This window comes from Pyrus communis, chromosome 5, assembly GCF_041283825.1.
Source record: "Pyrus communis isolate YQ-2024b chromosome 5, ASM4128382v1, whole genome shotgun sequence".
In the NCBI taxonomy this organism is placed as follows: Eukaryota; Viridiplantae; Streptophyta; class Magnoliopsida; order Rosales; family Rosaceae; genus Pyrus; species Pyrus communis.
In genome coordinates, this window is record NC_142569.1 from 34,770,609 (window position 1) to 34,792,673 (window position 22,065).

The 22,065-nt window shown below is 36.1% G+C and overlaps 3 protein-coding genes across 14 annotated transcripts; 2 read left to right on the top strand and 1 right to left on the bottom strand.

Moving 5' to 3' along the window:
• The first annotated feature begins 4,762 nt into the window (after positions 1-4,762).
• Positions 4,763-8,169, top strand: LOC137725269 (scarecrow-like protein 1). 10 transcript variants are annotated; one of them, XM_088695095.1, is made up of 4 exons: positions 4,832-5,392; positions 5,859-5,934; positions 6,165-6,470; positions 6,564-8,169. In XM_088695095.1, exons 3-4 carry the CDS (start codon positions 6,224-6,226, stop codon positions 7,955-7,957), a joined length of 1,641 nt encoding a protein of 546 aa, XP_088551221.1. In that variant the 5' UTR covers positions 4,832-5,392; positions 5,859-5,934; positions 6,165-6,223; the 3' UTR covers positions 7,958-8,169. The 10 variants fall into 10 exon arrangements, with proteins under 10 accessions (XP_068320002.2, XP_088551224.1, XP_088551221.1 ...); XM_088695097.1 differs by having other exon boundaries at positions 4,875-5,392; positions 6,184-6,470; XM_088695096.1 differs by having other exon boundaries at positions 4,932-5,392; positions 5,878-5,934.
• A 382-nt stretch (positions 8,170-8,551) lies between these two features.
• Positions 8,552-15,776, bottom strand: LOC137725270 (small RNA degrading nuclease 5). Its single transcript, XM_068463902.2, has 14 exons — positions 15,569-15,776; positions 15,109-15,165; positions 14,901-14,966; positions 14,449-14,582; positions 14,249-14,361; positions 13,287-13,394; positions 13,109-13,179; positions 12,820-12,879; positions 11,718-11,773; positions 10,871-10,931; positions 10,410-10,677; positions 9,888-10,069; positions 9,510-9,805; positions 8,552-9,122 (listed from the first exon to the last, which is right to left on the bottom strand). Exons 1-14 carry the CDS (start codon positions 15,680-15,682, stop codon positions 8,999-9,001), a joined length of 1,710 nt encoding a protein of 569 aa, XP_068320003.2. The 5' UTR covers positions 15,683-15,776; the 3' UTR covers positions 8,552-8,998.
• Positions 15,777-16,832: 1,056 nt separating this feature from the next.
• Positions 16,833-22,047, top strand: LOC137726395 (sequence-specific DNA binding transcription factor). Of its 3 annotated transcripts, none has more exons than XM_088695100.1 (7): positions 16,833-17,140; positions 19,247-19,328; positions 19,624-19,767; positions 20,076-20,205; positions 20,293-20,493; positions 20,961-21,128; positions 21,279-22,047. In XM_088695100.1, the coding sequence occupies exons 3-7, from the start codon at positions 19,634-19,636 to the stop codon at positions 21,780-21,782; spliced, it is 1,137 nt and encodes a 378-aa protein (XP_088551226.1). In that variant the 5' UTR covers positions 16,833-17,140; positions 19,247-19,328; positions 19,624-19,633; the 3' UTR covers positions 21,783-22,047. The 3 variants fall into 3 exon arrangements, with proteins under 3 accessions (XP_088551226.1, XP_088551225.1, XP_088551227.1); XM_088695099.1 differs by having other exon boundaries at positions 16,835-17,140; positions 19,632-19,767; XM_088695101.1 differs by having other exon boundaries at positions 16,853-17,140; positions 19,583-19,767.
• Positions 22,048-22,065: the final 18 nt, after the last annotated feature.

Consider the following 22,065-nt stretch of genomic DNA (forward strand, 5'->3'; position numbering starts at 1 on the left):
ATTTTGTTCCCTTAAATTTTGCGCGATAACATCTCTATCGTTGCGCATGTTCATTCTTGCGCAACAAATTTTTTTTTCTCATCACGCAAAGTCTGCTTTCATGACCCTTGCGCGACTGCGCAACGAACTTTTTGACGCATAAATTCCATTGCGACGCTATGCCACTTTACGCGACGAATTGCCCTTCGTCGCGAAAAGTGTTAAATGTAGTAGTGTCAGTACAGATACCCCGAATGATTAACATCTAGGCATTTGTTTGGTACGGTGAATTGGATTGTAATGGATAAGTAATTTATTTTTAAGGTATGCTAACAGAAGAAATGAAAAATTTATGACTAACTTGGAGATAAAAGATGGATTACTTAAGAAAAGTTATCTCTTGCAATTCTCTTCAAAATAGGAGAATTAGAGTGCGATACCGTCATTTTCTCACCTACAACCCCTTAACATTTCATATAGGTTGCGAATCTAACGTCTAATTTACCCTCAAAGTTAACTTCATACACAATTTCTTTATTGGTAAACCCTCCAATGTGTATCACATACAAGTAACGTGACTTAAATTGACATAAAATTGAATATAGTAACTTCAAATCTAATATTAGGGATGTAATTGGCAAATTTTTATAATTCAAAGACTGATTTTTCTGATAAAATAGTTTAGGGACATAATTTTCACTTAGGTGATAATTCAGGGATTAAAGTGACAGTTCATCCAATAATAAAAGAAGAGAGAAATTTAAGAGAAGCAAAAAAAACGATGACATACGAAACTTAAAACAAACTATTTATTAACATCTAAAACTGAAGATAAAAGATATTACGTGTGCAAAAATCTAATCAAAATAGGAAGAATTGCTCTTGAACCGGCATGTGGGACTCGAAATTCATATTCAAAAGAATTGTTAAGACTCCAATAGAATAAGAGGGTACCATATGGACGAAAAAATTTATGCGAATAATTGCTAAATGTATCAACCTCCACATGTCATACTGAAAATCTTATATTTAAATATGGATATTTTATCTTCAAAAGTTTTAGAAATTGGAAAAGGATCATTTTCCTAAGGATCTCGCGATCGTGACCGTTCATCATATATCGTGCGGTCATAAATCATTTTAAAATTTAAAATTAAATATAAATAGCACTTTACAAAAACTGACCGCATGGTGTACAATGAACGGTTACGATTGCAAGATCCCTAAGAAAATGATCCGACAAGGATCCTTGTCCTTAGAAATAGGACAAGGTATAAATGGTTGTTTAATCAATATAAACAATATACTAAAAATCATACAAGACATTGAAGAAAAAGTAAGAAAGGTTCAAACAAAATGGTTTGTGATAGGGAGGAAAAGTAAAGTTCAAAACCCACCAAACCTCAACTCTGATCAGTTTGGAAAAGGGATCCTCACCGGATCCTTTTTATGAGGATCCGGGGAATCCCGTGATCGTGTCTGTTTATCGTAAATTGTGCAGTCAATTTCCATTAAGTACTATTTATATTTAATTTTAAATTTTAAATTTCAAATGATTTCTGACCGTATGATATACAATAAATAGACATGATCATGGGATCCGGATCCCTAGGAAACAGATCCGGCGAAGATCATTTTCAGCCCATTTTGTCTGATTAAACCCTGGATTTGTTGGTCTTTTTCTTTTTGGCCTGGATCTCCAGACATCTTTGGGCCTTATTCTACTACTCTTGGACTTTATCAATGTACTTCTAAAATGCATGTTGCTTTCTACGGCCCCAAACTAGCCCAACTTAACTTTGGTTTAGAATCTGACCCAATATGACTATGTAATTGGGCTCCAGCTCAACATACTTTAGACCAATTTATCAGAAATCCTTGTTCGGTCAGTTATGTATGTATGAATAAACTCCGTATAGTAATATATGTCAATAAGTCCAAACAATGCCACAAATAATTGTTGAAGTCAAAATATCTTTAACTTCTCAAGCATGTTTACATTTTTTAGTCATGGGATTAAAGGGACTAGGTGTCTCTCGTCTGCTACTGATGTAGTTCTTTGTATCCATCCAACTTTTTTATAAGGAAACTTTAACGAAAAACTTCTGGTACTGTTTATTTTAACGAAAAACCACATTTTTATACTAAAAAATCAATTTTTATACTATTCACTTTACCATTTATTTTGTCCTTATCGTTAAAGCTCAAAGTTTTCAAATCATTTTCATTAGTTTTTTTTTTTTTTTTAAAGGATAACTAATTGTAAGTGTCGATACACTATGATCGGTTTATTTTTTAAAGATGAATGTCACGTCCAGAATATCTCATATGCGTGAAAGCAGCACGTTCCTCAAGAATCCTAAGAATACAAGGCTCACCTATCCAAGCATTGTATTCCCGAGTGTTTTCAAGATACGTTGTTGAACCTTTTTTGTTTATATTTGATCAAAGTATTTCAACAGCAGCAGAAAGTTTAAACAATAAAATAATACATGTTTAGGTTCAACAGACCTCAAGCCAGAAGACTCGTTTATGTTTTACAAAGTACAAGAGAAGTGATCAAGTCTCAAAAGTTGATACACAACCAGATTTCCGAAAGAAAAAATAAATACTAAGAAGCTTATTGATCTGCCCTTAGTATTATGGTCTAATCGTATTCATCTTCACTTATAAGTGAGATATTTTAGATTCGATTCTCGTCAAAGGTGAATTTGAATCACATTATTGCTAGCACATTATGAGGCTTAGCTCATTCCCTCACCCTTTATGATAGATAAATCGTTTTCTCCAAAAAAAAAAAAAAAAAAAAACAAAACTCCTTGATCTGCTCGAAAACATGAAGACAGTGTAGTATCAGACTAGCATGGGGGATTGGGATTATACTTCCATAATGGTCCCTTACTCACGAAAACAAACTTAAGACATTTTGTTTATAAATAAAGAAAAGATGAATGTTAAGGAGATTATTTGTCATCTTATAGTTTAACCTTAACTTTTATGCCATCATTATAAATTAGGTTTTTTAACCAAAGTAGTTCCTGATATTTGCATAACTCATCACTTTGGTTCCTGAAATTTGAAATCAATATAAGTGGTCTCTGAGTTTGTCCACAATCAATTATTTTGGTCTCTTCATGAAAAATTATATTAAATAAGGACCAAAATAACAAAAACACCCTCAATTTAATAAACAATGGGCCAAATGATTTGACAAAATTTGAGGGCATTTTTGTCATTTTAACCTTATTGAATGAAGATTTTTCATAGACCAAATTATTGATAGGAGACAAACTCAAGAATTACTTCTATTGGTTTCAAATCTCAGAGACCAAAATAAAAAGTTATACAAATCTCAGAGACTATTTTAGCTAAAAAAACCTTATAAATTATTGTGCCAAAAGCATAAAATCCTAAAAAACGATGAAGAATTTCATTTTTAAAAGAGCACTTCTCATGAAAAAAAAGAGTAACTAATTAGTATTAAATGACGGAAACAACTTCAATTCCCATGTATCTGAATAACTGTAGTAGTTATGTCTTGGATAAGATAAGGATGATAAGGAGGAAGTATTAACATTGTACAAAACATTGAAATGCATAGTTTTACTCCACTAGTTAGTACCCAACCCCATGATTGATGACACGTATTTGATTCCTTTCTCATTCTGTAGTGAGTATTTTTGTTTACCACCTTAAATGTTTATTATACAACTAATCATCTGTCATGGGTCATTTTATTTAACTTTGGTTTTTTTTTTTTTTTAAATTGAAAAAGTAACATTTCATGTGAAAGTTAGCTGGAATTAAGTGAAATGACACATGACAAATAATTAGATGTATGGTGAGCATACATCCAAAATGCTCCCATACAAGTTTAAACTGATTTTCCTATTGTTATTATTGGACTATTTTTTTTTATACCAAATTAGGTAAGATATGGTGTATAATGAAGGAGACTTTATGCTTTAATTACACGTCTTAGAGACGTTTTAATTGATTTTTTTAAACACTGTTTGCAACAAAAGGTCCGAATATAAACAGTAATGTTAGGGAAACTAAAATTTTAAACCAAATTTTACAAATCAAATGATGTGATTGTTGTTTATTAAATTATTACTTAAGTGTTGATTAACCTGCTTATTTTTTATTAATGATACATCATTTAATTTAAAATTTTGATTTCTTTAACATTATTAGAATATAGAACCTTTGACTGTGTCATACAAAAGCTATAGTTCTTCCATGCGGAATGAGAAACTGAGAAAAGCAGCAGCCCCACCACGAAGTGTTTTTTCTAATTATGTACCGATCAAACATCACTAAGGACTAAGCACAACAAAACATGAGTACCATATTTTTCAACCGCTGCCGTACAAACAATTGTTCATACGAGTCTACACGACCACAAGTCCATGTACTTTTTAGCCAACTCGCTTAGACTTTTGAAAAATCATTCTGCCACCCTAGATACATTCATTGGTTTCCACTTTGATGCGTCAGGATTTGAATTCCAGCGCTCTTCTATTATCAAATTAAGACTTAATTTTACTAACATTATCATATCAAGAGTTCGTTTGTGCATAATATTGAAGAATGCATTCTACGTACGAATTTTAACACTACTTATATCGTTGTCGTCCTCTTCAAAAGCTAGTGCTCAAACACCGTCAAGTGGTTAAAATTCTAAAGGTAAAGAAGGATTCAAAATCTTTTAACACATCAAAATTTTAACAACTTTCAAAAGACCCCATAATTGTGGTTTTGAATCAAGCAATGTCACAACAAGGTTAGTCAGACAAAGTAGTCAGACAAAGTTGGCATAAACATGCAGACTGACTGATGAACAGAAAATGCAAAAACAAAAGCTAAAAGCAAATTGGAGGGAAGTTTCCTCTGAACTCTGAAGGGAATTGTTGGCTGGATTTCTCTTTCCTTACTGCCTTTTTTTTTTCTTCATCAAATTCCAGAACGTTGGAATTTTCTGCACCAAAACCAAAGTCTCCTCTCAACAAATGGGTCTTTAAGGAACACTATTTTCTCTGGTCAGATGCTTCAAATAGGTGGTTAATATCCACCCAAATCACACACAGTTTCTTAATATTTAATTCTTACTAATCTGGATCATTTTTCATTTGTTTATGTTTTTGGTCTTCAAATTTGCTTTTTGGGTTGTCTTCTCTACCTTGTTTGTTGCTTCTCAACCTAACTACCTTCCTCACAACAATCTAAAAATTGTTTAATTATTTATATTATATTACCAATAACCACAAGGAGGAATTTTGGCCCCCTTCCTTTGTCTTAATCCCAAGGTCAAATCCTCAACTCTTTCCTCTTTCTTCAAAGTTCAGACCAAACCCTCAGCTTCCTCTTCATTTTTGTGTTCTTCATCTTTCACTTGCAGCAAGCAGAGCAGGTACATCTCTCTTTTTTTCCCCTCCTATTTTTTATATTTATTTACTTTTGTTTCTTAAATCTCTCCTCTTATATGTGAACTTAATTGTCATGAATTATATTTGCATATATATTATTGTATTTACAGATAGTTAATTGTTTATGAAATCATTGGTTCAGGTAGGCATGGATCTCTGTCTCTGTCTCTCTCTCTCTCTCTCTCTCTCTCTCTCTCTCTCTCTCTCTGTGATGACGATGACGTTTATGCATGTTGTTGTAATCTCAGAAAATTTCTGTCATGATGTTTTGACAACTTTGTTCCTCTGCAATTGCCAGCTGCCATGAAACAACAATTTTGTTTGTTTTTTGGGTTCCTTTGGAGTTCCCATGTTGTTTAAAAGTTTTCTTATTTCAGAATCAGTTCAGCATATTTCAGAATTTGTTCAGCTCGTTCAAGGTTTTCTTAATTGCAGCTTGTAATTGTTTAGGCTCATACAATTTCAACAGTTTGATACAAGCGATATTGGGGGAGGGGGAATTGAGCTTGGGACCTCGAGCGCAAGGGTGAATGCTCATACAATTCCATTGATTTTTCTTTCTTGCACAACTTTTTTTACCTGCTATTATTGTTCTATATGTATGCCTTCAAAACGGTTTGGTAGACATTACTAATTTGATGTAGTATTACTTGTGTTTATGTCTGCGCGTAATTTCTATCTGTTGGGTCAATTTTGCTAGTTTCCAGGTTTAATGATTGTTTGAAAGTAATTTACCCTCTACAAATTGTAATACAGAACTCGAATTGTGTGATAGAACTTGTCTTCCTCAACGACCGAAGAAGTAACCAAAAACCATGTCTTTAGTTCGGCCAGCAGAGCTCTCCACATCGTACAGAAATCCCAATTTCTACTCTCTAAAGGGCAGCAATGAAAGTTCCAGCTTGTCAACTCAAATATTTGGCTCTGATAAGCCCAAGGTGGTGTATTCAGATGATCCCTACATCGCTGAGAGTTATGAGAAGTACTTCCTTGACTCCCCAATGGAAGAAGTTACACATCCATCCAGCTCCGGCGTTTCTGGGAGTTCAACTAACCCACAAGGTGCCTCATCTTACCAGCTAACAGCTGGATCAGTTTCCTCCTTGAATACTCAAAATCCATTTAGCACTTCTTTAATGTCCAATTTTGAATCAGATTACTTTGAGAGTCAAAGCCCCGATGCGGATAGCTTTGATGAAGATAAGATGAGATTGAAGCTTCAAGAATTGGAGAGAGCACTCCTTAATGACAATGCAGATGAAGACGATGGGGAGAGAAATTGCAGTAGTCAAAGCATGGAAGTGGATGGTGAATGGATTGATCCAATCCAGAATGAATTGCTCCATGACTCACCCAAGGAGTCTTTGTCCTCTGACTCTAACGCGAGCAGTACCAGCAGCAACAAAGAAATATCACAGGTTTCTCCACGGACACCCAAGCAGCTGCTTTTTGAGTGCGCTGGTGCACTCTCGGAGGGAAATGTCGAAGAAGCATCAACAATGATAAATGAGCTCCGACAGATGGTATCAATTCAAGGAGATCCTACACAGAGGATTGCGGCTTACATGGTGGAAGGCCTAGCAGCTCGTGTGGCTTCCTCAGGAAAATTTCTTTACAAGTCTTTGAAATGCAAGGAACCCCCGTCCTCTTATCGCCTTGCAGCCATGCAAATCCTTTTTGAGGTGTGTCCGTGCTTTAAATTTGGATTTATGGCAGCAAATGGAGCCATCATAGAGGCATGCAAAAATGAAAAGAGAGTTCACATCATAGATTTTGACATAAACCAGGGGAACCAATACATAACCCTCATACAAACACTTTCGAGTCTGCCAGGCAAGCCACCACACTTGAAGTTAACAGGGGTGGATGATCCCGAGACAGTTCAGCGTCATGTTGGAGGCCTAAAGATCATTGGACAAAGGCTTGAGAAGCTAGCAGAAGCGCTGAAAGTTCCATTCGAGTTTCATGCAGTAGCCTCGAGGACTTCAATCGTCAATACCTCAATGCTTGGCTGCAAGCCTGGGGAAGCACTTGTGGTGAACTTTGCCTTTCAGCTTCACCACATGCCAGACGAAAGTGTTTCAACAGTTAACCAGAGGGACCAGCTTCTTCGGATGGTGAAGAGCTTGAGGCCAAAACTTGTTACAGTTGTAGAACAAGACATGAACACCAATACGACCCCTTTTCTCCCAAGATTTGTTGAAGCCTACAACTATTACTCTGCTGTTTTTGATTCCCTTGATGCAGCTCTCCCCCGGGAGAGTCAGGATAGGATGAATGTCGAAAGGCAGTGTCTAGCACGGGACATAGTGAACATTGTGGCGTGCGAAGGAGAGGAAAGAATAGAGCGGTATGAGGTAGCTGGAAAGTGGAGGGCAAGGATGACCATGGCAGGATTTACTTCATGTCCTATGAGCACCAATGTGAGTGATTCGATTCGGGATCTTAGCAGACAGTACAGTGAGAGGTACAAGGTGAAGGAGGAGGCGGGGGCTCTTCTTTTCGGGTGGGAAGAGAAAAACTTGATTGTTGCTTCAGCGTGGAGGTGATGATCTTCGGCTCCTAACTACTGCTATGCTTTCATTCAGTTTTGTACTTTGATTTTGTGTGGGGATCAAGACTTATGGCTATATATCGGTAATTTCGGAGTGTTTATAAATAAGGAACGTAGGGAGCTGCTAGTTTTCTAACACTGATAAACGATCTCGATGCTTGTAATAGAATAACTTTATATAATCTCCTATATAATTTTGTGTGGACATGTCGCCAATGTGTCGATACTGTTTGATATTGCAAATTTAAAATTCTCAATATGTTCCGCGATTTTGTATTCATAAATGGAACAAAAGGTTAGATTGACGGGGATTCTCAAATTTTGCAAAATAAAATGTGATTAAGATGGGATAGAAACAAAGACTTCAGATATAAATTTGCTTTTAACCAACTTAGCTACAATCCCTCGCATCATTTGGTCATTCTTAAGGAGTCATTTGACCAAATGACGATGGAAGGGTTGTAGGCTTGTAGCTAATTTGGTTAAGAACAATTTTACATCCGAGGCCCTGAGTTCAATTCTCGTGCCCCAGGATTGCTTCTATAAAAAAGAATGACCAAAAACTAGATAAAAGTATATATACCATGAGTTTCTGAAAACCCCTGGAATGGGTATGCTAATAGAACACTATTAATCATTTCTTTCTTCGTATATCAAACAATTGACTTCAAATATGATGGATCGTCAAAATTGTGAACACTAAATAAATTACAAGATCAGAAAATACAATTAGGACTTCCCTCTGGCAAGTAAGCGAGTTAAATGCTCCGACATTTCTACAACTTTCTCGTCCCCTCTTTTAAGAGATATCCTTGTTTTCTTCCCATGCATTCCTCCTTACGTTTGGCGGGTTTTTGTTATCTGTCCAAGCCTCCCAACTAATCATTCCGACAATAATGCTGTTTGAAAATTGTAAGACACCAAACCGCCTTGCTCTTGTGAGCGAAGTGGTAAAAGCAGCCGGAAAGCTCAATTTCGTCCAGCTCTCCTCACCTAATACTTGCTGGAAGTCACCCCTACTAGCCCTTGAGATTACTCAACTCTTCACACCAACAAAACACAATGCTACCTCAGCTTGGGCTTGGAGCTCTTCCAATACCTTTACAATGCTCTCACGGCACATTGTTGTTTCACTACGATCCATAAGCATTTTCTTTAATCTTTGTCCATGTACAAGAAAAGTTAACAGGGTCAGATGTGAATCAACTCTAATTAAGCAACTTGGCACGCAACAATCCAGATAAATCCATATTATTCTATTACATGTCAACCAAATAGCTTCTATCAAAGCTTTAAACTCCCTCGTAATAAGATGTCCTAACGACGTTTGAGTTTTTGAAAATTCACACTCACGTTTCATATAACAAATTACTACTTATAAGTAATACCAACATTCAAAATCACTAACAATCTGACAGTGGCAATAGGTAAATTCCACAAGCAGAGTCAACTAGTCATCCATTGCCCTATAAATATATTTTCAAGGAACAAAAGAACAATAACAATGTAAATAATTAATAATTATCGAAGTGAAATGTAGTACATACCTAGAGACAGTTGCTATATCTCCATGACCAGTGCAGACAATAAGCATGGCATTAGTGGGCAATGCGGCATACAAGGTACGTATTCTAGTATCCAGTCGCATAAGAATTTCCTTTAGTTCAGACGTTAAGCTGCATCTAATACCTTTTTTATTTCCAGAATTCTTATGACATGTAAGCAAGGATATCAACTCCGCAATTTTTCCATTCAATTTCTCTGCATCCTCTGCTTGTTTAGTGAAATAACGATTCAATTCAGAAAACTGGGTCCAGATGAATTGCACTTTCTCATTCCTTGCCTACAATCAAAAGTAAATGTTACATAGCCAAGCCAAATGATAAAGACGAGAAAATAAGTGACCACAGCAGTTACAAGTCTACCTCCTTTTGAGCTTTGGAAAGAGCTTCGTCATCAGAGAACACAGGCACTGCATGGGATAATTCAGAGGCATGACGCTTCACAATGGAAATATCATCAATGATAGAAGAGGTATTTCCGCTCTCACTCAAAACAGTTAGGAGCCTTTTCCGTACCAGTGATGGTGCTGTACCAAAGTCAGGTCCTAATCCAGCAAAAGAAGCATTCTTATAACAGACATCAACAGATTTAAGGACATACTAATTATCAGATGCAGAACTATACCTATTTACTATTAGTTATTTAATTACTCTTTCCACCTCAGGCTCAGACAATGTATCAAATTCTGACATCTGGAAGCCACTAAACTTTTGAACCAACAGTGTTCTATTTTTCATATAAATTAAGAATAAATGTATGCTGGCAATGACAAGGTTCAATATAAGTTGTACATTAAGGAGGTGATAGATACCACACTAGTTGAGTTCCACTATTTTCCATAAATTGGTCAATCATACAATGTAATGCAAAAGATAGTCACGTACCATGTCTAATCTTTAAAAGTGCCAGGTCCATAGCAGCTCTTGCATCTTCAATACTGTCATGGCCAAGCCCTGACTGCTGTATCTCTTTAGAAAGAAATTTCTGGGCAAGATCTCGAAGTTTAGATTTGTAAGACCTACCACGGGGGTACTTGTACAACACTGCAGTATCGATCACTAGATTGTGGGAGATTTTTAATGCTAACAAGTCATTTTCCAAGGAATGCCCCACTAGCACGGTCTCTTTGTGAACCAGCTTTAGAAAGTCCTCCTGAGCATGGAAAGCAACTGTTATAAATTAGAATCGAAGAATTTCTAAACGGGAAATGATGAAATTAATAGTGAAGCAGCATCTCACGAGTCACAACCATGGAAAACACAAAGCGCAAATGTAACACATTTATATATATATATATATATATACACACACACACACAAATAGCGAACAAGACCCAAGGATTAACCTGAATTTCTTTAAGACTTGTAGTCACCCCATCTAACATCTCACTTGTGATTCCGCTAAACCTGAACAGGAAATTGATTGTTATTCTTTTAATCTTTTTAAAAGAAGCGGCTTGCCGTTCATACCGCAACAAATTCAAATATTAAATCTGCAATCAAATTACAGGGATGAAGCTTATCCAGAGAGAGCATCAACACTAAGAATCACCTTTATCCAGAAATAAATCATGAAAAGTGATGATTTCTTAAAGATTTACAACTTTCCCAGAAATGTTTTATTTCTCATAGAGTAGAAAACTACTAAAAGCCCAAGTGTGGTTGAGTTATTAACGTTTAAACTCACTCCACTTCGGGATTCCAACCTTGCAAAGAAACTAAAATTGATTTCGAGCCTGCTGCTAGGGTTGGGTCTCGTTGTAGAAGACACCTAGGGGATCATCATTTTAGTTTTTTGAGTTGAGATGTACTGGTGGGACTCAGTTGGAGAAAGAGGGGGTTTTTCTGGAAGAAACTTAAGGCTGCAGTATTGGATGGGATTTGATTAGAGATGGAAGAAAAGATGTGGACACAAACCCAGCATGTGATAGAGGGTTTTTTTTTTTTTTTTTTTTTTAATTTTAGAACACTAAAATTGAGTTGCTTTAAAATATCCTTGGGCAGCTAAGGCAAATTGATGTATGTTGCATAAAAATATATAAAAGAAGAAAAAAAAAAAAAAGCAGAGCTGCCACTGCAGCGCCCCAGATCACGTGACAATAAGTATGAATTCCAAGAAGCAGCTCTAACTGCTTCAACACATAGAGCAACATATCAAAGGAAGGACTAATGCAAGCTAAAATGATAACATACCTGGTATTATAATCAGTGATAGGATTTGTTGGTTTAACCAATTTATCTAGCACAACCTGAGATTCATTAAAAGAAAAGTTCAAACAATGAGAAGAAAAGTTATTTAGGTGGTAACACAGTCATTTATACAAGACCATGTAGAAGAAATTTAAGACTCTAGGGGTCGCATAAAAGTTTCAAAGCATTCAGAATCCCAAACACTAGTAAAAAATTCAGACAAAATCTTGATAAGCAAGAATTTGATATCATAGATATGAGGATTCAAAAAAATCTATATGATTCAGACGTGGATAATATGTTGACCCTAGTGAACCAGAGATTTCTAGCTTCAAGATTGTGTCATTAGCGGGATGGGATAAGGTGTGAATTAGAAAAGAAGCTGAAGCCCTGATATTTGGAAATGATAATCTAGCAACACTAGGAATGAGCATCTCCAGCAGTTTCTTTAAAAAAAATATTTAGTTTAGCTAGTGTAAGCAAAAACCATTTTAGCTTAGCCCAATAATTTAGTATCTCCAACACTACAAGCTCTAAACAACCCATCTTTCTCATCATTCTTATCCTTTGACATCTCTCTCCAAAATTAATAAATTTTTATGTTTAGCTAGCTCTCTAAATTCTCTCTCCTCTTTAAAGTTAAGAGCAAACATTCACAAAAACTAAAATAAAGAGTGGGATATAGAGTCTCTTGCAGCTTGATTTCATTGGTTTGGCTCTTTAAAATAGCTATCCAAAGAAGTTTAAAAGTCTATCGGAGATGCTCTACAAGTGGACCAGAGAAAACCTAATGTTCAGGGATATTGACAATGGTTTAGGGACTAAAATGAGACAAAACCTAAGTTCAGAGACATTAGCAAGATTTTCTCAAACAAGAAAGTTATGCATAAATCACTCAGATATTAAGTTTTATTCAACTGAACTTACAAGTTTTGAAACATTCAAGTATAAATAAGACCACCAAACCATTGCCAAGTCAGAAAACAAATGCAACTTGTCCTTTAAATAAATTCATAAAGAAAAAATTGCATGAAACTCGTGCATCCTTACAGATTAACATCCAGTTCCTTTTGCACAATTAGGAAACAAAATAGTTAAAACTTACATCTCCTTTCATAGTCACCAGCGTTGCTCTTGTTAGCTCAAAACCCTCACTTGTGACACACTAACAAAACAAAATGGATCAACCAAGATGACATCAGTACACGGCTACTCTGTGGGAACAGAATAACAAAAATGAACTAAATTTACCACTATCCGAACAATTCAGCTGACATGTATGACGAATACACCTCAACAATGAACTTCCCACAAGATAACAGTTATTTAGTACTATATGTCAAGTTGTTAACAAACTTCTTTCTTATCTTCAGAAATTGATATTTAAGGATTACCATCTCGCAATCAAGTGCCAGCATTTGATAGTGGGATGATCCTGAAGGGGCCGGAAGAGTAGAAAGAAAACCTGCATTGATAAAAAATAATAATCAATAATAATAAGAGTTTAAGGAACTAGTTAGAAATTAAAAGAGAAATTATAATTAATAATCTAAGCAGCATTTGTCTTGTTACCTGGCAAATTGAAGCAATATCCATTATCTTCAAGTTGTTTTGTTGTAAGCGTGTAAAATGTAATAGGGAAAGGTAGATCTTTCATGAGGTCCACTGAGGATAGATCATCTAAACCAGAAAAACATGTAGACATAACCCAGAAAAAAAAAATTAAAAGGATCCTCATGCAGTGTTAAAATAATTTTACAGGACAGATGGGACGCATACTTGTTATAAAATTAGTTTACAGCTTAAGAAACACAAACTGTATGGCTAAGCAATCAATACAAAACCGATATCCAAGATATGAGAAAGCTGGCAGAAATCTTGATTCTATTCATGCTGACAGAACTGATGTTGTATCAAGTGCATGAATTACAAAAGGCAAACCTTTTCTAGACTTCCATATGCAAAAACTTTTACGGTCTACTCCGATGTTGCACGCTGCAACAACCTTGACGCTACACTCCAAACTTTTATGTTGTATGCATGCAAAGACTTGGTAATACTAATATGAGAGTGAAAGTTGACAGCAGGAAGACAACAACACCAGCTCTGGTAGCAACAAAAGTTGTTCTGCAAAATCTAGCCCCATCTAGATTGGCATGCAGCATTTGCTTTTGTAATTGTTAATCACAACATTGTAGATAGTTTCCTAAAAGTTCGAATCCAAGAGAGACTCTCCAAACGTAGGACATTTTTCTGCTCTTACCTATTGGTAATGAATTGAACATGGATACACCCACTCATATTGATTCAGAAAAGTACAAGAAACTAAAACAACCAATGTTACCAAATAAGGACCGCTAGCCATAATGGAATGGAGAAGTTTATAAATACACAGAACTTCAGGTTACTTGTGGCTCTCCTAGTAAAGTATCCTTGATTTCCGTACAATTACTAACTTTGACATGCAAATTAGCAAAGTTACGATAAAAGCAAGAAATTCAGTATGATCAATGTTCTGCGAAGATGTCACATACCTTGTTTAGATGCCAGGTTAGATTTCTCCACAGTTAAACTACTTTCTTCCCTCTTTCTTTTCACTTTGCTCGTCAGGAGTGCATCAATCGTCTGCATCCCATCTGACATACAGCTAGCATGGGCAAAAACATATAGCCATATAAAGTGGAAGTACAGGGAAATTAAAGGCAGATGAAGCAAAATCACATCTGTGACAAACCTGAGAGCTAAAACTGGCCTTGGCTTGCTACATAAAGCTTTGAGACTCTTAAGAAGTTGACGATGTGCTAAGTACAATGCTGCATCCAGTCCTGGGACATAAAGCATAACCACTTTGGGAATGAGGGGCTTGTTCTGCAAAGTGTAAGGTTACAGTATTAATAACTATAAGAATTCATGTTTCTTTCAACTTCATGTCTATAAATTAAGCACGGAAGCCAACAAGATTGAGAAACATACATGGCTCCGTAACAGTTTCACAAATCTGCCTATTTGTGAGATGTTTTAAGATTATCTATGGTTAAAATCCCCACAACCATTAATGGATATAATATTTTTGTATGATCAGTATCGAGTCTTCCACCTGTTTTTAGGAATACTGTTTGTTATGGTTTCATTGATCCATAACCATACATGCATTGGAATTATTAGAAAAGAAGATACTCCTTTTACCTTAATAAAAACCCATGACGGCATGAAACCTTCAGCAAGCACCCATGTCACCAGTTCTTGAACCTCCTGCATCACAACACAAACTCCATCACTCACTCACTCACTCTTATTTCTGTGACAATAAATGTTCAAATCGAACAAAATTTCCTATCACCTCTCAGAAAAAGAACAAAGAGTTCATAAATTAGGGGTGAATAAGAGTACCCACTTGGAAATTCAGAGTTGTGTTGGCTTCCGGTGTCTTAAAAATCACCTCTGCTTTACTCTACAAGGGAAAATAAGATTAAATGTAATGCACTAGAGTTCAATTGTTTCAATAAAAATCCCATCAGACCGCACAAAGTATTTCGATGAACAAGGATTACTGGTATAAACCAAAATCCAAGTGATACATACATATGTACGTAGTACAGCTAACTTAACCATCCATGAATCGAATCGAAAGCTATAAGTCAGCAGACTTGTTCTTCATACAAGAATACATGGTTTGGCCAACATCACCGAAATTCGAAACAAAACTAAAAGATTGCAACTTTCAATGCTAATGCTAATACAATTAAAGCATCAAATACTTTTTAGCCGCAAAACGAATTCATGGCAAAATATAGAAGGCGATGAAATTTAAAAGAAAACAAAATTAGAGAGAGAGAGAGAGAGAGAGAGAGTACTTGAGGGCCGTAGACATCGAAGAAAGTGGAGCGGTTGCTATCATTTGCGTTGCTGCTTGAGCTCACTTCTTCCTCCGATGCTAAAGTTTCGATTTTAATGGGGGAAGAAGGCATGGCCTCTGCAACACTGTCTCTGTGAAGCTTTACGAACCCAGAGAGAGGACGGGGACAGGTTATAAACCCTTTTATATCTTTTGGGCCGACCCATGTACCCAAATAGGCTTACAATTGAGAAGCCTTTTTAATACGAGTAAACCGCCGATTCTCTGTGAACTTTTACTTAGTTTTTTATTTTTACCTCTGAATTTTTTAATTGAAAAATTAAGGATTGAAACTAATGTTTTTGTCCAATTTCTCCTTGTTGTTAGTTTTTCATTCGTTCTATCTAAATTTATGTTAAATGAAAATATGTGTACAACATATGAGAATAGTTTGGTCGCTTCGTTCTTTAAAATAATTAAAAACCTTCGATTATTAAAATGTTGCCTTGTGCAAATTTATGTGAATCTATAGCTTTTGTGTCTAAATGTCTAATGATGTGACGTTTTTGTTATCAAAGAGAGTCAAGTGGTATGCACGTGATAAAAATTAATATTAATTTGGATTGAATTTAAAAAAATAAAAAAATAAAAACTATGGGTGGGGGAGATATCGGCAGACAAAAAAAGTTTAAGTCCTTATTTTTTAAAATTTAAAAGTTTAGGGTTTAAATCAAGAATTGGGTGAAGGTTCAAGAAAAAAAAAAAAGGCCAATTTCTCTTGTTAATATTTGGGTAAACCAACTAGGGATGGAAAATATTACCGAAAATCTCGAACTGAATCGAAAAATACCAATCCCAAATTAAAAATGTCCCAATTCAAAATTTTCGGGATGTTATCTCGAATTGATTCTGAAATTTCGGAACGTGATTCAGGATTGTCTTTTCAATATTTCGAAAATCTCATACCGAACCAAAAATATATATTATTAATTATTATTATATATATGTATACTGTTGCATTTATAATTTACTGGACAATTATGGTTCGATATAGAGAGAAGAGAGATGTTTAATTGTGAGATATGTACCATTCCACTCCGGTTATGCCTTTATTTGTTGTGGAAGGGAAACTTAATTTTTTACCCTTTTAGGGTTACAATTCTAATAGGATATTAACTACTAAAGGAAATATAAAAGATATCTCTAAATATGTTAAGATTTACACAATCACATTCCTATTTGGACTGCAACATATACATATATATTATTTTTTAATTATAGTTAAAATTAATCTGTGTTGTCCATTCATTGTTAGGTTTCTCCAGGCTCCAGCCTTCGTTCATTTAATTTCAATTGAAGCCACTCTCAGCCGTCATCCCACCAAGCCCTCTCCTCCTCTCCGGCCAGTCACCGGCCCACCACCACACGGAGTCACCGCTTTCTCTCTCCGACGGTGGAAGCTTCCTTCACCACACAGAGCACCGCTCTCTCTCTCTCTCTCGTGATTCCCAGATTTCAGACACTCAAATTCTGATAGTCTTCGACTCTTCATCCAGTGCACTCACTGTGCACCGATTCTCCCCCAAATCAGGTAAACTTTGGAATTAATTTAAGGTTTGTGAAATTTAATTTTCAAATTCTAGATTAGGGTTTGTAAATTTAGGGCTTGTATAATTTAATTTTCGAATTCTAGATTAGGGTTTGTGAAATTTAATTTTCGAATTCTTGAAATTTAATTTTTGAATTCTAGATTAGGGTTTGTGAAATTTGTTCATGTTTTGGATTGGATGTTCATGATTGATAGCAGCCCTAATTTAATTTCTATATTTATGCTTACAGTTTACCATTAGGAATATAAGGAAAATTGATGTTCGAATATTTACAAAATTAATGTTTTGGATTGAATATCAACTGTAACAAGCTGAATTTATACTCAAATCTCAATCTTAATCGTTAAATCCAACCCCTTTGTAATAAAAATAAAAAGTTGGGTCGAGAGTTCGGACTGGCCTTAATTGGCCGCATGCCAAATGATGATGACTCATTGTCAAAAGCACCGGTGATCAAAACAACCCCACCACCAATCTATATTCTATTGTCATATATATGACATAATGACCGTAAAAAGATAGATTAAAGTTGAGCATTCCTAAATCCTAGGATATGTGGATGAGTTTGGCAGGTTAAAGACTTTCAATTGAGGTTCATTTAGGAGTTTGGCAGGTTAAGGACTTTTTATGAATTTTTTTTTCGTTTTAGGAGTTTGGCTAGATTTGGCAGGTTAAAGACTTTTAATTGAGGCTCATATATATGTTAATCATTTCGGCATTTTATATGTTTAATCATTTCGGTTTTGTAGTGTATTGAATTGTGCATGTTTTGATAGTTAGTACAGATACGGTAGCTATTTGCTCTAGAATTAAGTAATTCACTTCATCAAGAATCGCCACAAGTCCTTTAAATTATAATGATACAGTAGCTATTTGGTCTACAATACAGTAGCTGTTCAGATGAGATTAGTGGCTTGTTTTTCTTCCCTTTCTATAAGAAATGCTCATGATTTCATTTGAGGAGTTGAGTAAATAAAAATGTATGTTGATCAATGTTTTAAAAAACTAGCCTCGGGGCGCGCCTAGGGCGCCTTTGAGGCTGGGCGCTAAGGCTAACGCCTATGTTTTGCTGGAGTGGGCGAAAGGCTTCGCTGGAGACGCCTTGTCTGCCCTTTTTTTATTTATTATTATTTTTTTTTAAACGCTGTTTTGGTAAGGGTTTTTAGTCCAGATTCCACTTTTAATCCACATTCCACCATACCTTCGATCCTCTGCCTTCTTCACCCACTTCTCCCGTGCGCCAGAACACACAGCCGCCGTCACCCTAGTCGATCGTCCTCTCCCAGTCGCCACGCCACCGTCATCACCCTGCCACCGTCACCCCAGCGTCGTCAGCAAGCCCACAAATCCCCAATTTTAAAGATTAGGGTTTCTGAAATTCTGAAAAAGTTAGGGATTTGATTTTTTGATTTTTTTAAACTGGTGTGAACTGTGGAGCATTCTGGGATAGGGCTGGGTGCGATATAAATCTGGAGCAGTGGATCGGGGAAGCTTTTCTGGAGTAGGAAATAAATCTGGGCGATAAGCTTTTCTGGGGAAAGCAGAAAAACAGAGGAGGGAGGAGGCTAAAGGCTTAAGGGGATGGGAGAAGGATACCAATTTAATGTGGGTTTGATGTTGGAATGTGGGACCCGAGTCGGGACTTGTTTTTTTTTTTTTTTTGTTTTTTTTTTTGTCAAAGAGTCGGGACTTGTTTGGAAAGTTGTCCAATGAGGGAGAGGAGATGAAACTGACAAATGAGGTTGCCTATTTAATGGAAAATGGGATATAGGTCTTTTTGTTTCAGATTTATAGTAAGGTTTCCAATTTTAAACGAATTTGGATGATATTACCTTTGAATGATGAATTTAGATGATATTATCTTTTGAATGATAAAATTGAGAATGGATGTTTATTTTACATAGTATTATTTTTTATACAATTATATGTATAATATATAAATCATATATATAAAAAAAAAATTTAATCCTATAAGGCTTCGCCTCACACCTCACGCCTCACGCCTTACGCCTAGGCTGGGCTTCGCCTCCGACGCCTTCCTCACGCTTTTAATACATTGATGTTGATTCACTTTTTCTGTCATACAGGTTGTTGCCTCCGCAGATTGTGCTGGAGCCTTGGACGTCACCTTAGGGATCGCGTAGCGTCTTCAATTGAATCCATAAACAGGTATGTTTTCCTGTAGCAGTGACACTATTTTTAGTGCAACGGGTGACACGATTTTTATCTCACTAAAAGTATAGTCTCTTTATGAATAGATATGAATTCTCTAATTCTTGATAAGAATGGTGGCTAAACTTTTAAATTGCCAAATATTAAAAAGAGAAATTGCAGATTTTTTTCTTGAACCTTCACCTAATTCTTGATTTAGTCCCTAATATTTTGAGAAATCGGCAATTTCTCTTTTTTAATATTTAGTGCAGGTTAATACAAATCCCAATTCCTGAACTGCAATTTGTGTTAGTTCTGCAGAAATGTCGAGATCACTGGTGCAGCCGGTAGGGCAGAAGAGGCTGACAAACGTGGCAGTGGTGCGTCTGAAAAAGCGCGGCACCCGCTTTGAAATTGCCTGTTACAAGAACAAGGTCCTCTCATGGCGCTCTGGCGTGTAAGCTCCCCCTCTCTCTAACTCTAATCTCTTTTGTTAGAAATTTGTATTTATATGCGAAATTAATATCAAACCAAGATTTTCTGCAAGTGCTTTTGAATACTGTGAAGAATAGTGTTGAGAAATATGTGTAATAAATTTGCATAATAGTGTTTTGTTTATGCAAATTTGTTCATGTATATGTGAAAGTATAACTGAGAAAACAAAGAACGAAAATGTCAGTGAAAGTTTTGTAGTTTGAATTTGAAACATCTTGCAGGAATTAATATGTATATATGAAAGTTGTGATGTTTTTTGTTGTGGGACAGTGAGAAAGATTTGGATGAAGTACTGCAATCGCATACCGTTTACACAAATGTTTCAAAAGGTGTTCTTGCCAAGACAAAAGACTTGAAGGCTGCATTTGATTCCGATGACCAGAGCAAGATTTGTTTGGAGGTCAGGAAACAAATTTGTTTTGGTTGTTTATCTGCTTGGTTAGTTTCGTAAATGTGTTGTTGAGTCGTAAGCTTTTTCTTGTTGTAGATTTTGGACAAAGGAGAGCTTCAAGTGGCTGGGAAGGAGAGGGAATCTCAGTTGTCCAGTCAGTTTCGGGACATAGCCACCATTGTTATGCAGAAAACCTATAATCCTGAAACCCGACGCCCTTACACTATTAGCTTGATTGAGAGTCTAATGCATGAAATTCACTTTGCTGTAGACCCACATAAAAGCTCGAAGAAGCAGGTGATTGAATCTCTCTTTCCCTTCATGTTACATACGAATATACTTGTTTGGAGTTCACTAGATGCATGCATCCCTGATAGATGTGGTTTTTGGCACTTTCGCTTGATATTTAAGTAGATTATCTTAACAGTTCATATGTAATTACGATAGATATGACAGATTGGTGGATTCTAAAATGAGTCTCCCAGCTTGCAAATTTTGTTTCACGGTGTCATGTTGTTGGAAAATAAGTATGCACATAGTTTATGTGTGTGCACGTGCATGATGTTACCGTTTGGCGACTTATATGTATAATAAGTAGGCTTATGTATGCATGTGCACATTTCCGCAGGGTGTTAACCTCTGTAGGTTATCCAAATATATGTGGAGGTATATCTGTGTGTGTGGAGTGCAACATATGGGATTTAGGTTATACTGTGCATTGTCTCATTGTGTTGAATATGTACACTATACCATTTCTTGTGCAGGCTCTGGAAGTTATTCATGAGCTTCAGAAGCACTTCCCAATCAAACGGTCTCCAATGAGATTGCGACTCATAGTTCCTGACCCTGAATTTTCATCTCTTTCGGAGAAGCTGACTGCCTGGAATGCTAGCATAATTTCTAAAGATCAATCTGGAAGTCAGATATCTACTGTAAGTCGAAGTACTTTGTCCGCCTTATTTTGCTTTGTAATCCTAAAGTACAATAGAGGTTGAAGTACTTTTTAAGCATTCTACTTACAAACTACCATTGTTGGAGTAATCATGATCTTCCTGTTTAATCTTGTGTTTTATGTTGTGCAGATATGTGAATTGGACCCTGGTTTTTATCGTGAATGTGAGGGATTGATGATGAAGTTGCATGGTAGATATGAAGTTCTTGCACTCTCTGTGCATGCGGAGGGTGACACTGTTATCGATCAATATGATGATCATGAGGATGAACCGTCACACTCACTCAAAGATTCCTCAAACATCAGTTCATTAAAGAAAAAAGAATGTACTGATCCTGACTTGTCGAAAAAAGAGTCGGCTGATCCTGTGCTAAAATTGAGCGATGATTTGCAGAAACAGAGCATCTCTGCTGGGAGTGGAAATGCTGCAGCGGAGGGAAAGCAGAACAGATGCAGCACATGCAATGCATTCGTGGGCGATTCCAAGCAGTATAGGGATCACTTCAAGAGTGAGTGGCACAAGCATAACTTGAAACGCAAAACCAGACAACTTCCTCCCCTTACCGAAGAAGAGTGTGCAGCTGACATGGAAATGGACGACTACAAAGCCGATTTGAGGGATTATTCCTTCTAACAGACTTACATATTAAAGTCGAAAGACTCGAGTTGATTGAGAAAGATCCGACTAGTTTTGGATAAATTTTGATTAGAGCTAATGAATGATTTCGTAAACTGTTTTACAACTGTTTGTGAATAATTTTTTTACCCAATATCGTGTATTTCGGTATGTACTCAAACTCAAATCCAATGTATTAAGGCTGTGTTATCTACGAACTGAAAGTCCCTGGACACTGTATGGCAATATTCTCTCATATATACATACGATTCTCGATTGCTTAGCCTTCAAATCTCTCCAA